The sequence below is a fragment of the Rhinoraja longicauda genome, chromosome 33, assembly GCF_053455715.1.
Source record: "Rhinoraja longicauda isolate Sanriku21f chromosome 33, sRhiLon1.1, whole genome shotgun sequence".
Taxonomy (NCBI): domain Eukaryota; kingdom Metazoa; phylum Chordata; class Chondrichthyes; order Rajiformes; family Arhynchobatidae; genus Rhinoraja; species Rhinoraja longicauda.
Window position 1 is genome coordinate 10,207,333 of NC_135985.1, and position 26,234 is coordinate 10,233,566.

At 44.7% G+C, this 26,234-nt stretch overlaps 2 protein-coding genes across 7 annotated transcripts in view; one reads left to right on the forward strand and one right to left on the reverse strand.

The window, feature by feature from the left end:
• Window positions 1-9,037, reverse strand: part of ctxnd1 (cortexin domain containing 1) — a 30,481-nt gene extending 21,444 nt beyond the window's left edge. Inside the window, exon 1 of the mRNA XM_078427387.1 lies at window positions 8,811-9,037. The gene's annotated coding sequence lies outside the window, so the exon portion shown is untranslated. The remainder of the gene's footprint in view (window positions 1-8,810) is intronic.
• A 14,074-nt stretch (window positions 9,038-23,111) lies between these two features.
• arnt2 (aryl-hydrocarbon receptor nuclear translocator 2) overlaps window positions 23,112-26,234 on the forward strand; it is a 182,135-nt gene continuing 179,012 nt past the window's right edge. For 4 of the 6 annotated variants that reach the window (XM_078427357.1, XM_078427359.1, XM_078427358.1 and 1 more), the window contains exon 1: window positions 23,124-23,271. In XM_078427357.1, the coding sequence (XP_078283483.1) occupies window positions 23,138-23,271 (134 nt within the window). In that variant the 5' untranslated portion in view covers window positions 23,124-23,137. Of the gene's footprint in view, window positions 23,272-26,234 lie in introns of all 6 variants that reach the window. The other 2 variants (XM_078427361.1, XM_078427363.1) reach the window with 1 other exon arrangement.

A 26,234-nucleotide genomic window follows, 5' to 3' on the forward strand; every position in this document is an offset into this window, starting at 1 on the left:
ATGCCGTGGCAATTCGAAGACTTGACCAGACACTTGTTAAAAGTTGTGAGAATCTCCACCTCCACCACCCCCTCAGGCAGCGCATTCCAAATTTCAACCAAAAGGTTATTCTTCAGACCCCTCAAACGTACACTAAAACACTACTTTCAGATGTCTCTGCTATGGGGAAAACTTTATTGTTATTTACCCTGCCTATAGCCATCAGAATTTTGTGCACCTCCATGAGATCCTCTCCTCGGCCTACCCCGCTCCAAGAAAACCAAACCAGGCCTATCTGTCTCTTTGAGGTTCTTCAGAAGTCTTCCATCCCAGGCAACGGCCTGGTGAATTATTTGTGCATCATCTCCTGTGGTATGTTGGGCAGAACCCCTTATCCAAAATGAATGTCCTCCAGTTTTAGATCCCTCTGCTATGGGGCTATTATCCACCTACCCACACCCTTCGTAATTTTGATTCCCCATCAGTCTTCTCTGCTTCAAGAAAAACAAACCTAACCTATCCAGTCTCTTCATGTAACTGAAACATTCCACCCCAAGCAGCCACTTACTGAATCTACTCTGCATAATTTTCAGTGCAATTATAACCTTCTCTGTGTGGACACCAAAATAAAGATAAACCAGAAATCACGCTCTATAAAGACCTACCATGACCCCCCTGCTCTTATACTCGGTATCTCAGCTATTTAAGACACGTGTCCTGTGTGCACTCTTCACCTCCTTTTCTAACTGTGCTGCCACCTTCAGGGCTGCTGGGCATTGTACATCAAGGCACATCTATTCCTAAATAGACTCTAGGACCCTACCATTCATTGTGTAAGCCCTACCCTTGTTAGTCCCCCAAAGAGCATCACCTCAGACTTATCAGGATTAAATGTCATTTTCCATTGCTTTGCTCTTTTACTGACTGATCAATATCATGTAACTCAAATCTTGTCTTCACTATTAATCAATATTGCAATGCCGAGTCCTCATTTACACCCTCACACCTGTTGTGCCTAAAGATCCCATACTCTGGATGAGTTACCAGCCCTGTCCTTCTTTCACCCATGTCGCTGTGATACCAACAACATAATTTTCCCATTGCTGTTCAATATTCTAAGTTCACTTGCCTTACTAATCAGACTCCTTGTGTTAAAGAGATGCAATTTAGCCTTCCTTTCCCTCAGTATGCTTTGCGTCTAAAGTCATGACATGTCGGATCTGCCTTCTGCACTTCATTATTTTTCCTTCTCTATTTGACTGTACCACCCTGAACGTTACATCTCATCCATGTCCCACTCACTGTCAAATTAGTTTAAACCCTTCTCATCAGCATTAGTAAACCTCCCTCAAGGATGTTATACTCATTCTGGCCCAGATGCAACCTGTCCAGCTTGTGAAAGCCCACCTACTCCAGAACCAGTCACAGTGATTTAGAAATCCAAAGCCCGAAATCGTACACCATGGGAGTAATCGAAAGAGTTACAACCTTAGAACAAAAACAAAGAACAGAACAGCACAAGAACAGCCCTGCGGCCCAAACATGATGCCAGGTTATACTGATCTCATCTGCCTGTACATGATCCCTTACAAGTTTTGCTCTGTCATTTACTCTAGCTCCCTAAATTCATGTTAGAGGACTTCATTACTCTTTTTAATCTATCTTGCTATGGACCATAATCTCTGCTGTTTACCCTTGAGAAAGGGAAAACACTGGCTCACTTCAAAAGTAAAATTTCCTTTTGAAAAGCAATTCAAGATTCTACTTCAAGCACCATTTCATGAAGGGTATTCTAGATCACAGATGATTATGTAGAAAACTCACATTGCTGACATTTTTGGAAATTATTCCACTCCTGTGTTCCTGGTTACCTACGCATCTGCCAGTGGAAACAGTTTCTCCTTCCAATTCCAGGTGAGCCAAAGCGACAACATACAAATGTGGTTGGTAAAGTTGTTGAAGGCATTGTACTCAGCCGCCTTTGATGGATTAACGTTGAAGAATGTGAGAACTCCTTGATTAAACGACATGTCCTTTACAGGACGTAGAATACTGTGCTGACTGAGCTTTCTGAACAGTGGCAGCACCTCCTGTCTGCACCGTAATTGAAGCTGTGGCCGTTTGTCTTCCCACAGATTTGCTTCAGTGCACTAACAGCTGCTCCTCTCTTGCATGGAGATGGCACCTGCCCATATTTTATGCCAGCAACTTTGCCAACCAGCATCTTTTCTTCACTTTGGTTCACCCAGAAAAGGAAGAACTACATCCATTGGCAGATACATTGGTGACCAGGGACACATTGGAATAATTGGATTATACCCTTGGGCTGGGAGTTGTCGTTCAATTTACTGCCTATCCCAAATGTTCAAATTTTCTTTTTTCCCTAAAACTCCATTTGGAAAGGTTACATTGTCTAGAGTAGAATACTCATTTATTGATTGTATCTTGCTCCAGTTCTTATAACCGTTCATTTTCTCCTTACAATAAAAGCTAATCCTCTTCTGAAAAGTTGGAATTAAAAGTATTCATAGTCATACAGCACTGAGTCTGCACCAAACATCAAGTACCCACCGACAGTATTCCCACATTCCCATCCAATCCCTTCAGAAATTGACATTCACGGACATATTTTACATTGGCTAATAAATCTATTGACCTGCAAGTCTTTGGGATGTGGAAGGAAACCAGAGTGCCTGGTGGAATCTCACAAAGGGGAAACATGCAAACCACACACAGACAGCTGCAGAGGTCAAGAACAAATGTGGGTGGCTGGCACTGTGAGGCACCGGCTCTATTAGCTACACAACTATGTTGGCCTAGTTCAACATTATCGCTCTTATACCAAAACAACATAACATTCTCAAATTGTTAAAAAAGAGCAAATTTTGGAACAGCATTTTGCAAAGCTGTCAGCACTGGTTCAATAAGTGTAAGAAAATAACTGCAGATGCTGGTACAAATCGAAGGTATTTATTCACAAAATGCTGGAGTAACTCAGCAGGTCAGGCAGCATCTCAGGAGAGAAGGAATGGGCGACGTTTCGGGTCAATAGACAATAGACAATAGACAATAGACAATAGGTGCAGGAGTAGGCCATTCAGCCCTTCGAGCCAGCACCGCCATTCAATGCGATCATGGCTGATCACTCTCAATCAGTACCCCGTTCCTGCCTTCTCCCCATACCCCCTCACTCCGCTATCCTTAAGAGCTCTATCCAGCTCTCTCTTGAAAGCATCCAACGAACTGGCCTCCACTGCCTTCTGAGGAAGAGAATTCCACACCTTCACCACTCTCTGACTGAAAAAGTTCTTCCTCATCTCAGTTCTAAATGGCCTACCCCTTATTCTTAAACTGTGGCCCCTTGTTCTGGACTCCCCCAACATTGGGAACACGTTTCCTGCCTCTAATGTGTCCAATCCCCTAATTATCTTATATGTTTCAATAAGATCCCCCCTCATCCTTCTAAATTCCAGTGTATACAAGCCCAATCGCTCCAGCCTTTCAACATACGACAGTCCCGCCATTCCGGGAATTAATCTAGTGAACCTACGCTGCACGCCCTCCATAGCAAGAATATCCTTCCTCAAATTTGGAGACCAAAACTGCACACAGTACTCCAGGTGCTCGGTACTCGAGACCCTTCAGACTGAAGTTCAGCACTGGTTCAATGCTCAGGTTCAAATCCTACTGTGGAGCCTTGAGAACATGATCAAGTGTTGTATTATCTGAAGTATTGCCTCTTTGGTAAAATATTATTCAGCAGACCTGCTATATATTCAAATAGATGTAAAAGAAACCATGATATGGTTCAAATAGGTTTATCTGTTGTCATCGTTGAAACAGATTTACTGGTAATCTCTTCCATCTATTGGCCTTGAGACATCGTTGTGCTCAAATTGGCAAATGCTTTGCCTCAGCTCTAATAGGAACAATACTTCACAACAGAAACATTTTTGATCATCCTGAGGATACGAAGAGGTTTGATAGAAATACATGTTTGTAGATTTCAGGATCAGATCTAGATGATCTCTTCCAAATAGTATCTTTAGCATTTCAGTGTCAGTGCTCATAAAATGTTTCAAGACTTTCTCAGACCGTGAGGGATGACAAATTAAAGCAATTCACTTATTTTTCTCCTCATGGGCATGAATCTAATCTGAGAAAGTGCACAAATATTAATTTATATATTTTTCTCCTAATACCAAACTCCTGTTATTAGCTCAAAGTTAAACAGTAACAATAAAGAATATTTATCGACTGTGCCCAGTTAACTGTACTCCAGTAGATGGCTGCTACTCATAAACCCTCCACTTCAGAAACTAGTCTTTCTCCTCACACCCATAGACTATTCCCCAAGACTGTAATGGAAGCAGTTAATTCTGAAAAGTTAAAGTCTAAATGTGAGAATTGAGAAAAGTTGGAGGGAAAATAAATCTAACTATAATTGCAGTGAAAGGAGGAGAGGAAGAAGAATAGGGGCCACAGTTTAAGAATAAGGGGTAGGCCATTTAGAACGGAGATGAGGAAAAACTTTTTCAGTCAGAGAGTTGTGAATCTGTGGAATTCTCTGCCTCAGAAGGCAGTGGAGGCCAATTCTCTGAATGCATTCAAGAGAGAGCTAGATAGAGCTCTTAAGGATAGCGGGGTAAAGGGGTATGGGGAGAAGGCAGGAACGGGGTACTGATTGAGAATGATCAGCCATGATCACATTGAATGGCGGTGCTGGCTCGAAGGGCCGAATACTCCTGCACCTATTGTCTAAAAAGTGATAAAGATAAGCAGTAAAGATAGTAGTGGGCAGATACAGAATATGAAGAAAGTTAAAGCAACATTTTTACAAATACTTACTTATTCCCAACATCCACTAAGCTCATCAATAGAAATGTGAGAACACTGCCAATGTTCTGAAATTGTTAAACGCAATGTTGAGCCTTGAAGGCTGTAACATACCGAAATGAGAGTAAGCACTTGTCATTTGCCTCGGTGGAGCAGCATAAGGAAGAGACTGAAGATAGAAAGTGGAGTGGAGGTGAGGTGGATACCACATTAGCTAGGGACCATAATGTCAGGGCCACGCTTCTAAACTGTTGGAATATAAATTGTCACCTAACCTATTCAGCAAAGGCCTCCTGATCACTGCCATTATCTATCATCCTGGACCACCAATACCTACTGTTTCTGTGGTATTTATTCACAAAATGCTGGAGTAAACTCAGCAGGTCAGGCAGCATCTCAGGAGAGAAGGAATGGGCGACGTTTCGGGTCGAGACCCTTCTTCAGACTGACTGTTTCTGAGGGGTTCTCCCACAATTTGGAACAAGACAAAGTAAAGAGGATATTTACTTGTTGAAGCCCCTCAAGGAAGAGAAAGCTACATGCAACATTCTCAATCAATTGTCTTCAGCTTGAATTGCAACTCTAATGCCTAATGATGGACATTGCTGGAAAGCTGCTTTCTGAATTTTGCAGGTTGAGTTAGTGCTTGTCACCACAAAGACAGACTTGGCTCCATTTTTAAAAATCTGCAGCTGCAGACACCATCCCCAGTTGTTTCACTCCACTTGTGAGAATTTGGAGGAACTAGATGGTACACTGTCTAGACATCTGCAAGCGGGACAACTAGGTGATTTGGTGATGGGCACTGGAGAAGTGCAAGGATTCCCCCATGTAGAAACAAAGAACTGCACAAATGCACACCAAAGTGGTGGAGTAACTTAACGGATCAGGCAGCATCTGCGGAGAACGTGAGTATGTGATGTTTCGGATCACTTCTTCCTCAGACTGAAGGATTCCCTTCCCAGTTTCACTTTGTGACTTACAGTTATTGACTGAACTGTAGCCTCAATAACAACTGTTAATAAGCATGTAATTGTTTTAATATGTTGATCCCCAAGAAGATGAGGTTATTCTAATTCCTTGAGAAGTTACTGAGACAGAGGGGGAGAACCGCTCACAAACCCATCTTTGGTGTGCTTCTGATCAGAAGAAAGCATTTGGGAATCCAGGCCCGAAATGCCACCCCGTCATATTCTCCAGAAATGCTGCCTGACCCGCAGTTACTCCAGCATTTTGTGTCTTTCTTTGGTAAACCAGCATCTGCAATTGCTTGTTATTACAATGGGAATATGAAGTGCAAGACAACCACTACAGTCAAGGAGCAGGGGGTGCAGGCACTGAATCCTTTGTTGGGTGGTATGTTGCTTTGTCTGATTTACAGGTGGTCGAGTAGTCTCGTTATTGCTTTCTTCGGGGTTCTTGACACATTAGATTATCTTGATTTAGGAATAAATTATTTGTCCTGTTACCTTAACAAAGTTAACTTTGAGACAAAAAGAGGCAGTATATCCAATTGAGCTATCTGCAATATTCTCGACGGTGCAGCCAGAGGGACACAACTGAGATTTTATTTTGTGATTGCAAAGTGTAAATATATTTGTGACGCAGCAGGCAAGATCAAATCGCACATAATAGGCTAGATAACTGATTGTAGGGGAAAGGAACGGAGATATGGAAAAAGGGTTAGATGAAGACGCCCCTTAGAAAAAACAATGCTTGGTATAGACAAGCCGGGCTCAATATCTTCCTGTGTTATACTGTCTGTGTTACCCCATTTAAGGAACGTTCCTCATACCAGAAGTATATTAGAGGAATGGTATTTATTTCAATAAAGCAGGACATTGAGGAGAATGACGTGTAAAGGAATTAAATAGAAAATAGAAATGATATTTATATGAGAAAAAAATGAAATATAATTATAATAGTTAAAAATATTTCGGAGACATCATTTAGAGCTCGTGATTAAATACTATAAGAAAATAACTGCAGATGCTGGTACAAATCGAAGGTATTTATTCACAAAGTGCTGGAGTAACTCAGCAGATCAGGCAGCATCTCAGGAGAGAAGGAATGGGTCACACATTCCTTCTCTCCTGAGATGCTGCCTGACCTGCTGAGTTACTCCAGCAAATCGTGATTAAATACTGTTGATAAATTGGAAATGAGAATCTTCTCATCGTTCAGACTGTTGGGAACAATCTGGGCCTCCCATCCCTCCCTCCCTCTCTGGCAGCTCCCGTCTCAAAGAGTTGCGGGTTGCTAATAATGTTACGGTACGGTGAAGTTTTGAGACACTCTCAGCGGAAAGCACCACCCTATCGGTCGCAGGGTAGCTGGTCCTGAAAAAAAAGAGCGCTGGATCCCACTGGAGTTGCCGCGCGTCCCACTGGATCCCACTGGAGTTGCCCTGCATCACCCGGGATGAATGTTAAGGGGTTGGAACGGGTGGTCCGACGTGGCTTTTGTGCCCACCTCAGCCGGTCGGTGGAGCGGGATAAATGCTGAACCTCCAGGCTTGCAATTGTATTGGAAGGACCAGCCGGAGTGGGGGTGGGGGTCTTCTAATTCGTTAGGCGATCTTGCTAATGCTTAATTACAAATACATTCTACATTTATGGAAATAAAATTCAAGCCAATATAACATGTATGAGCCACCGCAGTTACTGGGCTAAGGGGGGGGGGGGGGGTATTAGGTTTGTTTCCGGGGAGGCTTTAGCGGTTGAATAGGAAGAGACGCATGCTCTTACATCTCAGTAACATGCAACGTTACTCTGCTGAAATCTTCCTTCCTTCAGATTAAGGATGAGCAAGTCCGCAGCTGAAGCAGAAGCGGAGACCGGGATTCCTGCTCCCCTGTCCGCCGATTTCAATTGCAAACTAAACTCCAATCCGCCAGCTCGGAAACTACAACTGCCATTTCTGCCTCAGACAATTAACCATCTTAATAACGTTAAGGGAACGGATTCATCGCCGGGACCATCCTGGTTTGAAACATTTTCGAAGAAGTTGCGGAAGGAATGAGAGGCGACCAAAGTTTGCTTTAGTTGAATCCGAGAAGGCTTCCCAAACTCTAACTCAATACGAAGATGCGTCTGTTTTAGAACAGTGTGGTGTGTTTTAATATAGAAGAGAAAGCATTCAATACCTCCCTGGGGTCTCACCTTATCCAGCAACTTTGTTTCTAAGGCGGGTGGGAGCTGTGGTGTAAAATCTAGGATTCCTCGTCCAATTTCTTTCCTGAAGTTCATCACATTAATTTACATTCGCCGCTGTATAAATATACCCGTCACTTCACTGGTTGGTGAGAGGTGGGGGTTTCTGTATTGGTGAGTAGAATGCTTCGGCACCCAGCTCGCTTTTAATAATTCTGATCCTATCTACCGTGATCTCTCTTTTTACTCCCGTTATATCTTAGAAATCCTCCAACACGTTGCACTCCAACCACCGCTGTGTGTTCGGCGAGGGATTATTGATTACTGGTGTCTCTGCCCGCACATGCTAGAATAACCTGCTTAAACTAACGAGAACCTCTGCTTTCAATGTTTCAAAATAACTTTAGCAGAGAACTCGAGCTCAAAGCTCCAAACTATCTGGACAACTTTAAAACGATATCATTGCATCCCATCCCCAAAAAAACATTTGGTGGAGCACAAAATAACGCCGACGATGAGTGCTAAATATTAATGCACGTCTAGAATCATATTTACCGATACTGTCTCAATTTAAGAATACAGTTAGAAAAATAACTGACCTATCTCACTAAAGTTTACGACTGAGAATATTAGGCTTTATCCCGTGTGTTGAGAACAAGACCTCACCTCGCCGCCAACAATTTCGCCCAGAATTAAATCGACTTGTAGCCGCACTCTGCAGAGCTGCTAACCCGGTCGGATGCGGCCCCGGCTTGGCTGATCACACGGAGTAACACCTTCACTATCTCACTCAACCCCTCCGCCAGCCCCCCCGGCTTAGGCTGTAGTGTGACTGCCACTTACTGCATTGGTTGCCCGGTACAGTCCGCAGTGCCCGGTCCATCCGGCACCACATGCTCCGTCAACCCGGCACTCTGCTCATCTTTCCAGCTCCCGGCCGTGGCTTCAGTGCTCGCCGCCGCTCATGGCTCTCGTCTCTGCTGGGTTTGCACTCGGGGAGGTTGTACAATGAAGCAGTCAAGAGACAGCACACCAGGGCAGGAGAGCTCACCGGCCGCATCTACATTGCAACAACAGCCCGCGTACCCAAGGCGTCAAGCACAGGCTGGCAATTCTTTATTTTTTAATCACTCAAAAATAGGCGTGCGCTGGTCCGAAAAGCTTTGAGTGATGTGAAATTTCCCTGGATGTCCAGATGAATAAAATGATCTTCACCGAAGCCAATATCCAGCGAGCAAGCAGGGTCGACCTCGCAACCAGCGCACTGACTTTTTCCTGCAAGTCTCTAAGTCCTTTGAGTCACTAATGTCATTCTGATTGCTCAGACCAAAAACCCCCCCCCAGGCTTTAGCCCCCGAGTGGTCGCAACAATGTACTCCCCTTGCAAGAAAGAGGGCTCGTTTTGCTGCATTGGAGGGCGAGGGCTGATCGACAGCAGAACATGGGTGTTCCAACCTTCGCGTTCAATCAGCTGAACTCTAGAGGAACTCAGTGGGTCGGGCAACATCTGTGGAGAGAATTGGCAAAGGCGGCGTTTCGGGTCGGGACCCTTCTTCAGACTGATTGTGGTGGGGGTGGGGATGGGTGGGGAAGAAAGCTAGAAAAGTACCGTTAAATGAGTAATACAAAGGAAATGCAGATGCTGGTTTATACCAAAGATAGACACAAAATACCAGAGTAACTCAGTGGGTCAGGCACCGTCTCTGGAGAAATCACAGCTTCTCCAGAGATGCTGCCTGACCCGCTTTGTTACTCCAGCATTTTGCGTGTACGATTAAATAAGTACCGCTCTTAGTCCCGGGGTTGCTAAGATTTTCCTTTCACAGCTGAGTACAGAAGATGTTAAGTGGGAAGGCACCTCAAGAGAGTTTTTACCGCAGTTTTTACCGTTTCCCAAGAAGGTCCGACATAACACTCTCTAGTTAAATTGGATATGCTTAAATAAATAAATGGTCCATTTATTTAGAGCATTATAGAGGCGCGTAATATTACGGAAATAATCACTAATTGTTAATTTTTCTCCAGATTAGTGAGGACCTGTAAGAATGAGCCCAACCTTGCAAGAGTAGGAATAGATTGAAGCTACTTTCCCCTGGGAATGCTGAGCCTCTGAAATGCATTCATGATTGGAGTGATGGAGGCTGACTATTCCCATCTTACCTTCAACAATGAACTGGATCCGATCTTGACCACATCCCTTCATATGCAGACTGGACTAGTTCCAATAACCTCAAGAGGTCCAAAATGAACTTCCCATGGTCCTGTTTCTCTTTCTGATCCCACTTCCATTTCATTCAAAGGGATGCATGGATGTGGATGTATAAGTTGTCATGTTCTGATGTTCCAACCATAAAGCCTCCCATTCGTCCATTTATTTGGTTCCTCTCGGTGTTGAAAGGAAAACAGAAGTAAAATCAAAGATTCCTTGACTCTGCCATAAAAGATTGAACTCCTGCAATCATACAGCACAACAAAAACAGGCCTTTCAGTCCATCATTTCCGGGACAGCTATCAGGAACCAATCTACACTAGCCCCATTTTACAGCACTCAGCTCATAGCAATCAACTGCACAGTGTTTCCAGTGCTCATCTAGATGTGAGAATCTCTGCTGCTACCACCTTCCTCAGACAGCGAGCACCAGATTTCAACCATCATCTGAATGAAAAAAAATCTTCCTCGCATCCCCTCTAAAACTTCCAACCACCTACCCTAAGCCTATGGCCTCTGATTTTTGACAACTCTACTGAAGGGAATAATCTCCTCCCATCCACACTATGCCACTCTTAATTTTGTACATCTCCAATGGGTATCCATTCAGCCTCCTGAACTCAGAGAAAGCAAACCCAGCCTGTCCAGTGTTTCCTTAGAACAGAAATTCTTTATCCCAGACACCATTTCTTCTTTAATATTACAGCTCCTTTCATTTTAAACGTGATTCCATCGCTGCCATGACCTTCTATTCTCTTTCTGATTCTGATGCAAAGTAATTATTTAACCATCTGCCATTTCACTTTCACTGCCTGAGCTTTTATCCTGCACTGCACTCATTTTTCTCTATGACCATCCTGCCCTGTGGAGTATTGTACTGTTACATTTAATTTCTTTGATAATTTTGATTCACTATTCTTTGTCTTCCTCATTATTTCTTGGTACTCTGATCATGTAACTCAACCTCCTCCCCCCCCTCCCCCCCCCTCCCCCCCTCCCCCCCCCCCCCCCCCACCCCACCCCTCGCACTCCTCTCCCCAAGCCAGGTTGCCTGGTTTGTAAAGGGCATTTTAAAAAATAAAATCTGAAATTGTGATCAAGTTCATTTTTCGCTTTTGGACCTTTATGGTTTTGTGGCCAAAAGCAGGGGGAAGGAGAGGACAGGACACATGTAAGGCAGAAACAGCTCATGGAAATGTGCAGCAGCTTGGCAAGGAAACCTAGGTAGTGCTTCAGGTCAAGGAATCATCATCAGAAAGGTTCAATGCTCTCGATGCAGCCAGCACTGTAAGCCACAGATCCATGGGCCAACTACTTGATAAATACCCATGTAATTATAAATCCAGTGTTTAGTGGAGTACTATTTATCTCCGGTGCTCCTGAGGCAATGGGTCCAATGTTTCAAAGGGGAATACTTACTATAACTTTGTGTCTCCTGAGGATGTGTTTGAGCAGAGTTTCCACTAAAGTAGACATCAATAAAAAAGATCACCTTTAGCTCCATGTAGAAAGGAACTGCAGATGCTGATTTATACCAAAAATAAACACAAAATGCTGGTGTAACTCAGCGGGTCATGCAGCATCTTTGGAGAAAAAGGATGGGTGACATTTTGGGTCGGGACTGAGGAAGGGTCCCAACCCAAAATGCCACCAATCCTTTTTCTCCAGAGATGCTGCATGACCCACTGAGTTACTCCAGCACTTTGTGTCTTTCTTGCCTACAGCTTTGTTCCTCAGGATAGGTTCCTAGTAAAGAATTCTTAGTTATTGAAGGGCAGCTGGGTGTTTGATTTCCGATAGCAGGCATTCACGGTCAACTTTTTCTGTTCTGCATTTCTCAAATCTGTGAATGCGGGTGAGGGTTGTAGCATAGGGCATTGGGCAGTGGTGGGTGGGTGGCAATCTAAGGCAGAAATCAGTGGGTAAGGAGTGAAGGCAGAGTGTAGATCAATGGGTGACAGAGGTATGAGGAAGTGGGGCATGTGCTGCAACGACTAGGTCAGAAATCGTGAGGAAGAATGTTCAATGACATGGATTGAAGGATTCATGTCCATTGACGTGGATTGGTTGGAGGATTATGAATTATGGTGGGAGATGTTTGAATTAATATCTGTTTCACCAGAAATGCAGTGGGGGGGGGGGGGTTGGAGTTTAAAGGCTGTAGGGATGGTGGAGACAGAAACAGACCTTTAAACGTGCGTGGAGGAGTGTGTGAGGAGCTATAGCCTGCAAGGTCAGGGATCAAGAACAAGCAAGTGGGAGTAACCAGAATAATAACATTTCTTGGAATGTGCTGCAGATCTGGGGAGCTAACTTAAGTGATGAAGGACAGAGACATTGAGCGAATGAGGCACTGTGCTAATTAAGACAGGAATAGCACTTGTTTTACTGGACTTTGCCTTCATAATTGAAAAGCCAATGCTATGGTCAGTGAAATTCTAACCCCTATCATAAAGAGTGAGATTAATCACAAAACAAAGTTCATTATTTGAAAGCTGCAGGGAAGAGTCAATTTTATGTTCTTTTAATTGCAATTATTCTCAGGCATATAGCAATGATTTATAAATCATTACACAGAAAGCACAGTGAATTGAAACTTCATCTCAATTCATCACACTACTTCGTTCATCATGGTTTACGCTTTCCTATCCTGTGTGAATCATTTCATCCATACCAATTTCTCCTTTTAAAAATTGAAGGCCATTCCTGTGATCTTGTCATCTTTTGTGGCCTAGCTACTCCCATCAACTCAATTAAAGGCAAGGCCATTTTGGACCCTTTTATTCCGTTTTTATTCATATCCTCCCATCCTGTGTCACCTTGTTTCTTCTATATAAGAAGTCAACTGCATTTCAGACTCTTACTATGGCTACTGATCTGCTCAACCCAACCCTTTACTTCTTCCATTCTGGACTGAAACTGAAACCATTCGCAGCTCGGCCATTCCCTCTAGGAGGCAGAAATGAACAGATATCATTCAGCAAGTCACGATCAGTTTTGACAGACATCACAAAACGCTTGGGTCCTCTTCTAAGTGCAAAACCGATCAGTGTTGTAGGATGAACTCCACCCCAGCTTCTTTTCTGCATTTGAATTGTCTTCCTAAAGCCCCTTCCCTACTTCCCTATTTCCCCATGAGTGTGAGGAACTTCATTGTCATTAAGATTGAAACCATCTGGTCAGCCTCCTCTTCTCCTTGAGTAGAGGTTAATGAGAAACTGAAGTTCAGACCAGAGTTGAGTTGAGAGGAGCCTTTCAAACAATTTTGGCCCTTGTGGTCTTGCCAAAAAGAAAGTAAAGGAGATAATGTATCTCTGATTGGACTTGGTGTTTCTAGTACTTTGTCCTTCGTCGCAAATAGCATTGTTTCTTTAACCTACATTGCAATGTTGCCCCCTATTTCACCACCAACCCTCATCCCCTTAGACATCTCTTAGCAAAAAGCATGTAACCAAGAATGTTCAGCTCTGATCATATCTCTCTGTGCCCTCAGTTCACTGCCTTTATTCCCTGGACTCCTTACATTAAACGATGAACAATTAAATTCTGCCAAAAATAGTTTCTCTTTTTTTTCTCCCAGTCTCCACAGTCTCCACATTGCAGGCTCATTTAACAGCATCCGACTTTGCATTTCTGATTTTGTGTCTCTCCTTCATGAAACAGCCTACCCCCTCGCTCACTAAGACAGTTTGAACACTCCCCACCAGCACAGTGAACCACACGGACTTTGGTGCCAGTCCCACAGTGATGTAACACATCTTGTTTGTAATTTATCCAGAAGCAATCACAATTGTCTTTGAGATCTACTTTTAAATAAATTTCCTTCTTTGTTGTTATGTAAATTCTTATCTAGCGTCCTAACTATCAAATCCATTACTGTAGCTCTCCCATTCACTTCTAGCTGAGCCCACATGGTTCCATGCTTTTGACTTTGGCTGTGACCCCCCCCCCCCCCCCTCCCTCCGAGGGGCCATTGTCTACTTCAGCATTCTGAGGTGAGTACTGGACCATTCCCTCTCTCTGCCTGAAAACATAAGCTATCAGGTGACCACTCCCTGTGATGTGCTATCCATGTAACTCCCAGACAAATGTACGTGTTGACACCAATTGCTATCGTGAAATTTAGATCTTGAGGTCCTCTGAGATTACTCCTACTTGACCAAAATGTGGCTTAAACAGGAATAATGGGACATGCCAGATCTTTATTTACTGGAAGAAGAATTAACATTCAACTACTTTTCCAGGTCAGCATTCACATCAGGCCATTTCACTGTTTTATTCGTTATCTAAATAATCTCCTGATTCATTTTTCAGAATATAACAGGGCACTGTTTGTTGTCCAATCTTAATTTGAAAGCATTGCTAAATTGATGTGACTTTAGAAAAAATAATGGCAGCACTCTTCCTACTCCATCATAGAATTCCCATTCACAAAATCCCAAATTTCTATTCTTTGACTCATTTAAGATACACTTGGTGTTTTAGTGGACTCAAGTCCAATTATACTACTCACAATCTAAATTCTAATTTGGCTGACACTAATTATTTCTGGGTGACCACCTAGATACTATCTTTATAAAGCCATCAGGGACATCAAGTGACAGTCAAGGTAGAGTCTTGGACTAAGTACACGGACACCTGTCAATTGTAGCAAAGCTTGCATGATATAATGGGCTTCAAAGCTAAGTCAGGCAGAATCACTGACAACACCTCTTTCCTCGATGAGTTCAATTCATTCTATGCTTATTTTGAACAGAAGGTCAGTGGAATGATATCACTCACCCTGACATCCTCGGGTGCCCCTTTACCCACGATCACCATTGCGGGCGTTAGATCAGCCTTCCCGAGAGTGAACCTGTGGAAACCGACTGGCCCACATTGAGTCCGGCTCTGCCTTCAGAACCTTTAATGTATATGAAACATAAAGGAGCTTCACTGTCTGCAAAAGGATAGAGACACGTTTTTAAGGAGCTTTTAGGATGGATGCAGGGAGGATGGTTCTCTGCTAAAGAATCTAGCACCAGGGAAATAAGGGCTAGACTGCTTAAGTCTGATATGAAGAAAGGTTTCCTCAGAGGCAGATGATTCTTTGGAGTTCTTTAAGCCAGAGGGATCTTTGACTGTATTCATTCAAAACTGCGGTTGACGGATTTCTGGATATGAAGGGAATAAAGGGATATGGTGATAGCGCTGCAACTTGGGACTGGGATAGAAGATCAGCCATGATTTTGATGAATGGTGGAGTAGACCCGAAGGGCCAGGTGGCCTATTTATGCTCCCAATTCTTATGGTCTAAGATGGGGGCTCGTGGGGTTAATAGTAACATTTTAATGTGAATTAAAAATTGATTAACAGCAGAAGAAGGGTCTCGACTCGAAACATCACCTATCCGTGTTCTTCAGAGATGCTGCCTGACCTGCTGAGTTACTCCAGCATTTTATGTCCTTTTTTTGAGCAGAAAACCAAGGGTAAGTTGCAATTTTCAAATTGGAAAGCTGTTATGGGGCTGGGATGGGGAGAAGGCGCAGAAGATCAGTCACACACAATCTATAACAATGGCTTAAATAAAGGGACAAGGGTAATGATTTCAAGTTTATTTAAATTTGGATATTATGGTGATAAGAGATAAGTTGTGAGGAGGACAAGTGTCTACCCAAGCCTATAAATAGGTTAAATAAATGGACTAAGATTTCATCTACTTTGGTAGGAAGAAAAAAAACCTTAAATGGTGTGGGACTATTAAACATTAGTGTTAAAAGAGATCAGGGTGTTCTCAGACAAGAAATGCAAAGAGGTTGCTTGGTGGTATAGCAAATAATGAAGAAGGGGAATTGAATGTTGACATTTATTATGAGAGGGTTGAAGTAAAACAGTCAGCCAGTATTGCTAAAACCTAACAGTTCTCTGGCAAGAGTATAATTGGACAGAGGTAGACAGTTATAGTTCATGGTTGTCTGAGAGAAGGAGTAGTTAAGGTTCATCAAGTTGATTACTGGCATGAGACTGTTATCTTATGAGAAAGGATCAAACAATGGGTGCTGCACTCAGGAGTTTAGAAGAGTGGAAGGTGACCTCATGGTCAGATTCTGAAAAAGCTTAACAGGAGAAATGGATGGATGTATTTCTGGACGAAGGCATTTAAGATGGAGATGAGGAGGAACTTGTTTCCTCAGAGGGCTGTGAGTTTATGGAATTCTCTAAACTTAGAGCTGTGGATGTGGAATTATTAAATGTATTCAAAGCTGAGGTAAATTTTAGAATATGGGGGAATTAAATATTACAGAAATTAACCAGGATAATGGACTTGAGGTCAAAGATTACATCAGCCATAATCTTATTGAAATACATGCAGGGTCGAGCTGTTATATGTCTTTCCCTGCTAATGTTCGAAACAGAGCCCAATTAGAGATGCACAGAATAAAATTTATTTCGGAAGCAGCAAAAGGTTAAAAGAACAGCAAATGAGTCAGTCCAGCTTTCAAGCACAAACAATTAAGAGGAGACTGCTGATCTGCAACAAGGCAATTTTTAGATCATGCGTGACCAATATTGATCTTTGCTCAATCATTCATGTCATGAAGTATTTCATTCTGACTACAATGACTTGAGCTAAATGTACTGGCTGGAACTGACACTTTATTATATTTAATGATTATTAATGAAATAGAAGCAGAATTAAGGATCAAAAATTTTTGTTCAGGATTCACTTTTGCTATGTGTACAGAAACATAACCTGCAAAGTTAGCAACCTGTAACAAATGAAGTATTACAGGGACCAGTGCTGGGAATGCAACCATTTACAATGTATATTGTGAGGAGTTTATGGAGAAATATTCATGGATTAGGCGAATGGACAACAAAATGTGGCACATGGGGCATAATGTGAGAAAATGCGAAGTCTTAGATCACGGAAACAGGCCCTTCAGCCCTACTTGCCCATGTCAACCAAGATGCCCCTTCTACACTAGTCCTACCTGCCCATGTTTAGTTTAGTTTAGCTTATTGTCACATGTACCGAGGTACAGTGAAAAGCTTTTCTGTTGCATGCTATCCAGTCAGCGAAAAGACTATACATGATTACAAATGCACACTGTACAGATATAAGATAAAGGGAATAACGTTTGGCCCATATCCCTCTAAAGCTTTCCTATCCATGCACTTGTCCAAATGCTTCTTAAATGTTGTTATATACCTGCCCCAATGACTTCGTTTGGCAGCTCATTCCATATACCCACCACCCAAGTGAGGTATCACAGGGATCAGTGTTGGGAATCAATCAAAGATCCTGCTTTAAATTTAAATTGGACCTTAATGATGAAGGGTGAACAATTAGATGATATGGTCCACAGCAATAACAAGGTTACTGAACGGTTACAGAGCCTCCTGGAGGAGGAAGATGGACAACCAGTGGTTCGGGCCCTTGTCGGTATTGATGACATGTATAGAAAACGGGATGAGAACCTGTAGATATGTTTTAAGAAATAATGAACAGTTTTAAAAAGTGAGACTTCAAGAATAACCCCCAGATTTCTCCCTGTTCCATGCACCAGTAAGACTGGAAATAGGAGGATAGCACAGATAAATACAAGACTGGATGGTGCAGAAAGATGGGTTTGATATTTCGCAGGCATTGGGACCAGCTCTGGGGACGTATTGTGGTAGGGGTAGGTTTAAACTAATGTTATGGGGGGGGTGGGGGGTGGGGTGGGGGGAGTAAATGGGTAGAAGATAAAAGTGAAAAGATGAAAAAATTGAGAGGTAGCACCAAATACAAAGCTGTAAATCTAGCTTAGAATTTTTTGCTCTCTATCTTTTAATCTGGTCCTTCCTAAAACTCTCTGTTGCTTGCTCTGACACATTGGGGTTTTTGACAGGATCTGGGTGAAAAACAAAGTGCAATAAGATATAAGATGGTGATACAGCATGTAGCTCTAAGAGAGGAAGCAAACAACAGTCACAAAGGATTGGTTCTGCTGCTATTCTAGTACCACATTCAACTCTTTAAAAACACAGCCTAATTGAACATGCAAGCTTAGAAATTAATGTAGAAGAGGTCTCCTAAAATGTTTCCAGGCAGGGGAGGTAGTTACTTAAATGTCTTACCAATGCAGTCATATCACTAACTATGCCAATGCAACCTATTTGTACTGATTGAATTGGCTATCCCAGGGCATGGAACAATGGTGTGTAGCCAGTGGAAGGCACTGACTTTCTTCACATAATGCAGTCTGTACTGAATATCAAGTTAGGACCTGGAAATCCTAACCTGAGATGGACTCTACTCACTGGCAGTCTGGACAGATGATTGACTATAAAGCAAGGCCTCCAGCAGAGTAGCAGCGGTGAGATCACGAATGCTCTCGTCCTCAAAGTGGACAGCAGATTTCTGTTCATCTGAGTCATTGGCATTTCCCTGGTGCAGCACCTATCAATCCACTAAACTGTTCCAGGATACATTGTTGGAGTGCCAGAACACCTTGCAAGCAGACTGAGCTGTGACCGCAGCAGTCAGAAATTGCAGAACCTGCAGAGCAACCAGCCAAGCTTTCACTGCGGCACTCTCAATGTTGGGTGACTCCTGCATACATCAGAATAGAGGTTGAGACATCAGCCATCAGGTAGTTGGTCCCCATTTCAATGCATGAAAAATTCCTTCAATTTGCAACTTATTTTATTTCAAAGGTAAGTTTTATCCATAAAAAATGATGCAAGTGCAAAAAAAGTGCATGGCTTTCACTAGATTTAGAGTGACGTTCAGTCTATTAATTAATAGTGTTAGCATTTCATTGTATTTGTAATGTTCGCCCATTTTGTAAACAGAACACCATTGCTTCTCATGTGACCTCCTTGGATGGTGCAAAATTCAAGTGTTTGAGAACCCTTCTGGCCCCTCAATATCTGGTGGCAGAAGGACCTTAGACTGCAGTCCTTTCCTACAAAGCCTTTGCATTGGCTGAACTAGACTTCAGTGCATTCCTTAGCATGTATTTCTGCAGCATGAAATGTGACAGTCAGTAGAATTCCCTTCTGGACATCTTGTTGCACTGAAGATCAATGTTTTGGACAGATTTTCCAGCTGTACCCGATGTTTGTCTTGGTTTGCATCCCTGCAAACAGGTCATAGATCAGAGATTACATGCAGATCAGAGAGCAGATTACCCAACTGGTCATGATGAATCCTAACATGGTCCCTTGCATCTTTTTCCAGACCTTCTTTGCAAATGGACAGTCCGCAAGGAGGCGTGCAAATATCTCGTTCTCAACAGAGCCAGTGTTGGGCAGCAAGTGTTGGGAGTGAGACTCTGACAGTGCAGGAAGGATATGATGGAGGGGGCCTCACTCAGTCAGGTGAGTTCTTGTTGGTAAGTTCTGGCAATGAGGCATTCTGCCAGATGGTTTTGACAATCTGCTTGGGAAACCATCCCACAGCTTATTTTTTGTCCTTCTCCCTATAGGATGATCCGTGTTGAGCACTTCCTATGGATTTCTCCTCAAAGGACAGCAAGTCCTCCAATATCCAACTGAATGGAACATTGAATGGCAACAAGGCCAGGCCCATCCTTAGCAACACTACTGATAGGTGGAACATTTGTCCCCACAAAGAGGTCCAAAGTGCAGCAGCAGTGGCAAAACTGGTAGAGTTGCTGCCTCACAGCACCAGAGAACCGGGTTCGATCCCTGACCTCAGGTACTGTTTGTGTGGAGTTTACATGTTCTTCCTGTGATTGCGTGGGTTTTCTCAGGCTGCTTTGTTTTCCTCCCACATCCCCAAGATGTGTGAGTTTGTAGGTTAATTGTCCCCTGTAATTTGCCCATAATGTGTAAGAATAGTGGAATAACATAAAACTAGTGGGAATGGGTGATCATTGGTGGATGTAGACTTAGTGAGGCGAAGGGCCAGTTTCCAAGCTGTCTCTCGAAACTGTGTAGACACGTGGTGATAGTGGTTGCATACTTCGATTTTATGCCCAGCTCATGCAACCACGTAGGTGGTCTTCAAGACAAGGGCAATGTTGGGTACACCTATTTCCCCCATTGTCTGGGGATTTGTGCATCGTGACCCATCAGACATGTTCTATCTTCCAGATGAAATGGAAAATGGCTCCTCCAATTTACATTGGCATAAACTTGCTACTTTTAACTATGTCTCTGCTAAACCATTTTCAGATTTCTACGATGTCCACACTGACCAGGCGGTATATTGAACAGCAACACAACCAAAGTGAAGGTACACCATCATTCAATCCGAAAACAAGGTTGAGAATGTAATTATTTTGCACTTTGTTCACTGCCAGAAAACATACATTACTTGATTCCTTCAGGAAAAGCATTTTGTTATGAATAATTAATCTGGTAGAAAACTGTCATTTATTGGTAAGTCAATGTTAATGGGGAAAGAAAAGCACGCCTTGTAAAATAAGATGCAAATTGCCTTGGAAACATTAAAAATGTAAAAGGTGCTTCTCAAATATTCTCCAATTATGTTTCAGTCGTTAAAATGGCTATTCAATGAAGTATGTACATTTACCTAGCACCTTTTGCGATACTATTTTGTGCATTGTGTCTCTGAATTCCCTTAAATGTTATTTGCAATCAAACAGAGCAAATCAATCCACAGTATTCTGAGGGATAGGTTATACAGGCATTTGGATGGGCAAGGGCTGATAGACAGCATGGTTTTGTCCATGGGAGGTCGCGTCTCACAAATCTGATTGAGTTTTTTTAAGACGTGACCAAAAAGGTCGATGAGGGCAGAGCTATAGATGTTGTGTACATGGATTTCAGTAAGGCATTCGACAAGGTTCTGCATGGTAAGCTGCTCTGAAAGGTTAGATCGCATGGGATCCAAGGATAGCTGAATGGATAGCAAATTGGCTCCATGGAAGGAAGTAGAGGGTTACGGTGCAAGGTTGCTTCTCGGACTGGAGGCCTGTGACTAGTGATGTGCCTCAGGGTTCGGTGCTGGGCCCCTTTACTGTTTGTCATCTACATCAATGATTTGGATGGGAATATACAGGGGAAGATTAGCAAGTTTGCTGATGATACAAAAGTGAGTGGTTTTGCAGGTAGTTAAGATGATTGTGAAAGACTACAGCAGGATCTGGATCGATTGGCCAGGTGGGCTGAGGAATGGTTGATGAAATTTAATACAGAGTACCGTGAGGTGTTGCATTTTGGGACGTCTATCAAGGTCAGGACCTACACAGTAAATGGTAGGCCTCTGGGGGGTGTTGTAGAGCAGAGGGATCTAGGAGTGCAGGTTCATGGTTCCTTGAAGGCCGAGTCCCAGATAGATAAGGTGGTCAATAAGGCTTTTGGCACATTGGCCATCAGTCAGAGAATTGAGTATAGAAGTTGGGAGGTCATGTTGCAGTTGTATAAGACGTTGGTGAGACCGCATTTAGAATATTGTGTTCAGTTCTGGGCATCATGTTGAAGGAAAGATATTGTCAAGCTTGAAAGAGTTCAGAAAAGATTTATGAGGATGTTGCCAGGACTCGAGGGTGTGAGCTATAGGGAGAGGTTGAGTAGGCTGGGTCTCTATTGCTTGGATCGCAGGAGGATGAGGGGTGATCTTATAGAGGTGTACAAAATCATAAGAAGAATAGATCGGGTAGATGCACAGAGTCTCTTGCCCAGAGTAGGGGAATCGAGGACCAGAGGACATAGGTTCAAGATGAAGGGGAAAAGATTTAATAGGAATCTGAGAGGTAACTTTTTTTACACAAAGGGTGGTGGGTGTATGGAGGTAGCTGAGGCTGGGACTTTCCCATTGTTTAAGAAACAGTTAGACAGGTACATGTAGAGGACAGGTTTGGAGGGATATGGACCAAGCACAGGCAGATGGGACTAGGCAGATGGGACATGTTGGGCCGAAGGGCCTGTTTCCACACTGTATCACTCTCTGACTAAAAAAATCCATCAAAAGGAGCAACCTTAAAATTAGATTAAGCTATAATTATTTCATTTTACAAATGGACACAGGGTACTGACTCGGTCTAGATGTAAACCTGAAATTTTCATCACATCATCTCCTTCCTCCAACGTTACCACCATTAGGACAGTGTGGGGGAGCAGGGGACAGGGAGGCTGATAGGGAGAAAGAGTAGGGAGGAAGGGGTAGATAGAAGGGTGAGAGAGAGGGACAGTGTGCAGGAACAGCAGACAGGTAGGGTGGCAGGGAGGCTGGTAGGGAAGGGTTACAGGGGAAGGGGGTGACAGAGGAAGGGGGTGACAGAGGAAGGGGTGAAGGGGATGAAGAGAGTGAAGGGAAAGCTGGGGAAGGGGATGAAGGGATTGAAAGGAGGTGAAGGGGACGATCGGGGAAGGGGATGAAGGGGTGACAGGGAACAGAGTGAAAGGGGTTTCAGGGAAGGGGGTGAAGAGTGGGAAGGGAGTGACAGGGAAGAGAGTCAAGAGGTGAAGAGAGTGAAGGGAGTGACAGGGAAGAGTCAAGAGGTGAAGAGAGTGAAGGGGGTGACGGGGAGGGGGTGACGGGGAGGTGTGACAGGGGAGGGGTGACGGGAGGGGTGACAGGGGAGGGGGTGTCGGGGAGGGGTGACGGGGGGAGGGGTGAAGAGAGGGGAGGGGGTGACGGGGGGTCTTGAGTGACGTGACGGGGGGAGGGGGTGACGGGGGGAGGGGGTGACGGGGAGGGGATGTCGGGGGGAGGGGGTGACGGGGGGGAGGGGATGACGGGGGGGAGGGGGTGACGGGGGGGAGGGGGTGACGGGGGGAGGGGGTGTCGGGGGGACGGGGTGTCGGGGGGGTGACGTGGGGGAGGGGGTGACGGGGGGAGGGGTGACGGGGGGAGGGGTGACGGGGGGAGGGGTGACGGGGGGAGGGGTGACGGGGGGGGGGAGGGGTCAGGCCCAGCCAGGGGGCTCCGTGTAATGCGCCTGCGCGCACCGGTCGGCGCACTGGCGGCGCGTGCGCAGTGGCAGTGAGGGGCGCGCTGTTGATGGCCGCGGGGATGAGCTCAGACGTGCCCGACCCGGTGGCTCTGACAGCCCCGAGCAACCCGCCCACACCAGGCCCCGGGCAGGTGAGGGTGATAGGAGCGGTGCCTGCCCGCGGAGGGAAGCGACGGTCGGGGTAAGAGCTTCAGCATCGGCGCCGGCGCGGTTTCCTCCTCCCACTCGGTGCTCATTGTGACCGGCGAACGAGGGCGGCCATCGGGCGGGTCTGGGCTGGGCTGGGCGATACGTACCCCGGGGAGACGCCCCCTTCAACCCACCCCAGGAAGACACGCCCCCCCCGGGGAGACACGCCCCCCCACCCCAGGGAGACACGCCCCCCCACCCCAGGGAGACACGCCCCCCCACCCCAGGGAGACACGCCACCCCCCCCACCCCGGGGAGACACGCCCCCCCCACCCCGGGTAGACCCCCCCCCCCCCACCATAGGGAGACTGCCCCCACCATTGAAACCCCCTACCCCTCCCGGTGATGACCCCCTCCATTACCCCCCCCCTCCATACCCCCCCCCTCCATTACCCCCCCCCCCTCCATACCCCCCCACCACCACCTATGGGACCTTGCGTAATGCCCCCAACCCTGGGGAGATGTCCCCCACCCTGGGGAAACGCTGGGTGACACCCCTGAACCCCGCACCCCCCACCACATTCCCCTTACTCTCTAGGTGACCCTCCTCCTCTGATAGCTGGGTGACTCCCCTCCCCTTATTTTCTGGGTGAAAGTTGTAGGGAGGAAGAAAGCAACATTTAAATAGGGGGGAGGGGAACAACGAGCACTGCTCGAGAGGGATCTTTTACCTGGTGTTGCAGTGCCAAGAAATTGGAAAGCTGGGTCGAATCAGGGTGAAGCAGGCTGCTTGATTGTCAACCCATATACAACCTTAAGTAACTTTGACACCAGTGTGATAGATATAGTCCGTGTGAACCTCCGTGCGGCCTTTGATAAGGTCCCACCTCGGAACATTTGTTACTGCTTCATCCTGTTGCTGTTCCATACAGGCAACTGGTCCAAAAGGTCAGATGAAGATTCAGGGAAAATTGAATACAACATTTTCTTGGTATAGGAGGCATAGGAAGACAGTGGACAGTTATGTTTTTTAAATGATTTATCCTTGTGGTACATGCCCGGTCACAAGGTTCCAATGGTGGGACATGTGGTGTTTGTATATACATTAAAAATTTAATTGAAGGATGTATGATTGATAAATTTGATGTACAAATTGATTGGTGAGGTTAATAGTGAGGTGGTTTACAAGACGGTGGTGATAATGCATAGCAGTTATAGATGGAATTTAATCATGAGAAGTGGGAGGTGATTTTTGGGAAGGCTAATAAAGGTAGGACATATGCATTTAATTATTAGTTATTGGATAGTACAAATGGACCTTGGTTTGCGAGTTTAACAATCCCTGATGTGGCAGCACAGATAAGATGGCGAAAAAGGCTTGTGGAATAGTTGACTTCATTAACTGGGTATACATTATAAGTAGGGAGGTAAAGGTACAACTTTTTTTTTTAAAGCACTGGTTAAACCACAATATGAGTATTGTGTATGTATTGTTTGCCAAGCTGTAGGAAGGATGTAATTTCACTTGAAAAGTTGCAAAGATGATTCACCAGGATGTTTGCCTGGGATGGAGTTTCATTTATTTGGATACGCTATGTTTGATTTCCTTGGAGCAAGAAGATTCGGGGAGAACCTGCTGGGGTTATACAAAATTATGTAGGGCAGAGATAGGTAGATGGTTGGAAACACTTTCTCTGAGCATCCTCTAAATCCAGAGGATGTTGGTTTAAGATAAGGGTAGTGTTTAGAGGGGACCGAAGGAGAATCTCTGGAAGCAGTAACACAGGTTGAATAGCCGTGCTGAGTATGTACTGCGATTAGCCAGAATATAGGATTAGAGGAATGGAAGGGTGGGGGTGTTATGGTACATACAAAACATATACAAAGTATATAAAACATTAGTTAGGTCAAAGTTGTAGAATAGATAGATAATGAGAAACATTTTTCCTCAGCAGAGATGCTTGATGACTGCACAGATGCAGTTGACTGAAAAACTTTTTCCTATGCTGCTATGCTTCCTATGTTGTATGATGTTAAAAGGTCTTCTGAAGCAGGTACAAGTGGGGGAAGCAGAATCGGTATCCAAAATTGCCAATGGAATGTACTAAAAGCTGGAAATCTGAAACAAATAACTAGAAGTCTGATTTTTCTGTAATGGTTGAACTGAATATTTAATGTAGATACACCTGGCGACACAACCAGGTGCTGAGGTGTTTGGCAGCTGCACTCGAGTGCAAGAGAGTTGCCACCAACGCCATGCCTATCAATGCCCAGCTAACATTCCCGCAAATCCAATCGTTCATCCGGGAAGGAGAGAAACGGAAGACTACCACCTCGTCTCTCAACTCATGCCCACTGAGCGCAGCCAGAGACTGGGAAATGCGGGTTGACCTAGGCCAGAGGCTTTCCTTCCCAGTTGAAATCGCAGCTACCAACCTGCGACCAGACCTCGTCCTCTGGTCCAGCTCCTGTCAGCGTGTTTACATCATTGAGCTGACGGTGCCCTGGGAGGAGGCTGTGGACGAGGCATTTGAAAGGAAAAGGCCTTTCAACCTTCCAATATTCCAACCTTGCAGTAGAGGCAGAGGAGCGAGGTTGGAGTGTAAGAGTGTGTCCAGTGGAGGTGGGGTGCAGGGGCTTTGTAGCCAGTTCCACTGCAAGGCTCCTTAGGGAAGTTGGAGTCAGAGGGCAGGCCCAAAGGAGGGCAATCAAAGAACTTGCAAATGCTGCCGAACGGAGCAGTCACTGGCTGTGGCTGAAAAGAAGAGATACTGTCTGGGCTGCCACGTGACCATCTAGAGGCTAACCATAAGACACACACCCAGGGCTGATCACCCTGTGGTGGGCCTGCCTCGACTGAGGGTGTCTTGTTATAAAAGGCCGAAACACCCAGTGACGTTGAGGTACACAACTGAAGATGTGTCTGAATGGTAGCAACATCACCTAGTGGTCACCCCCAAGAACAACACCAGTCAATTGTAGTGCAAACCTTAGGGATTGTAACATCTAGTCCTA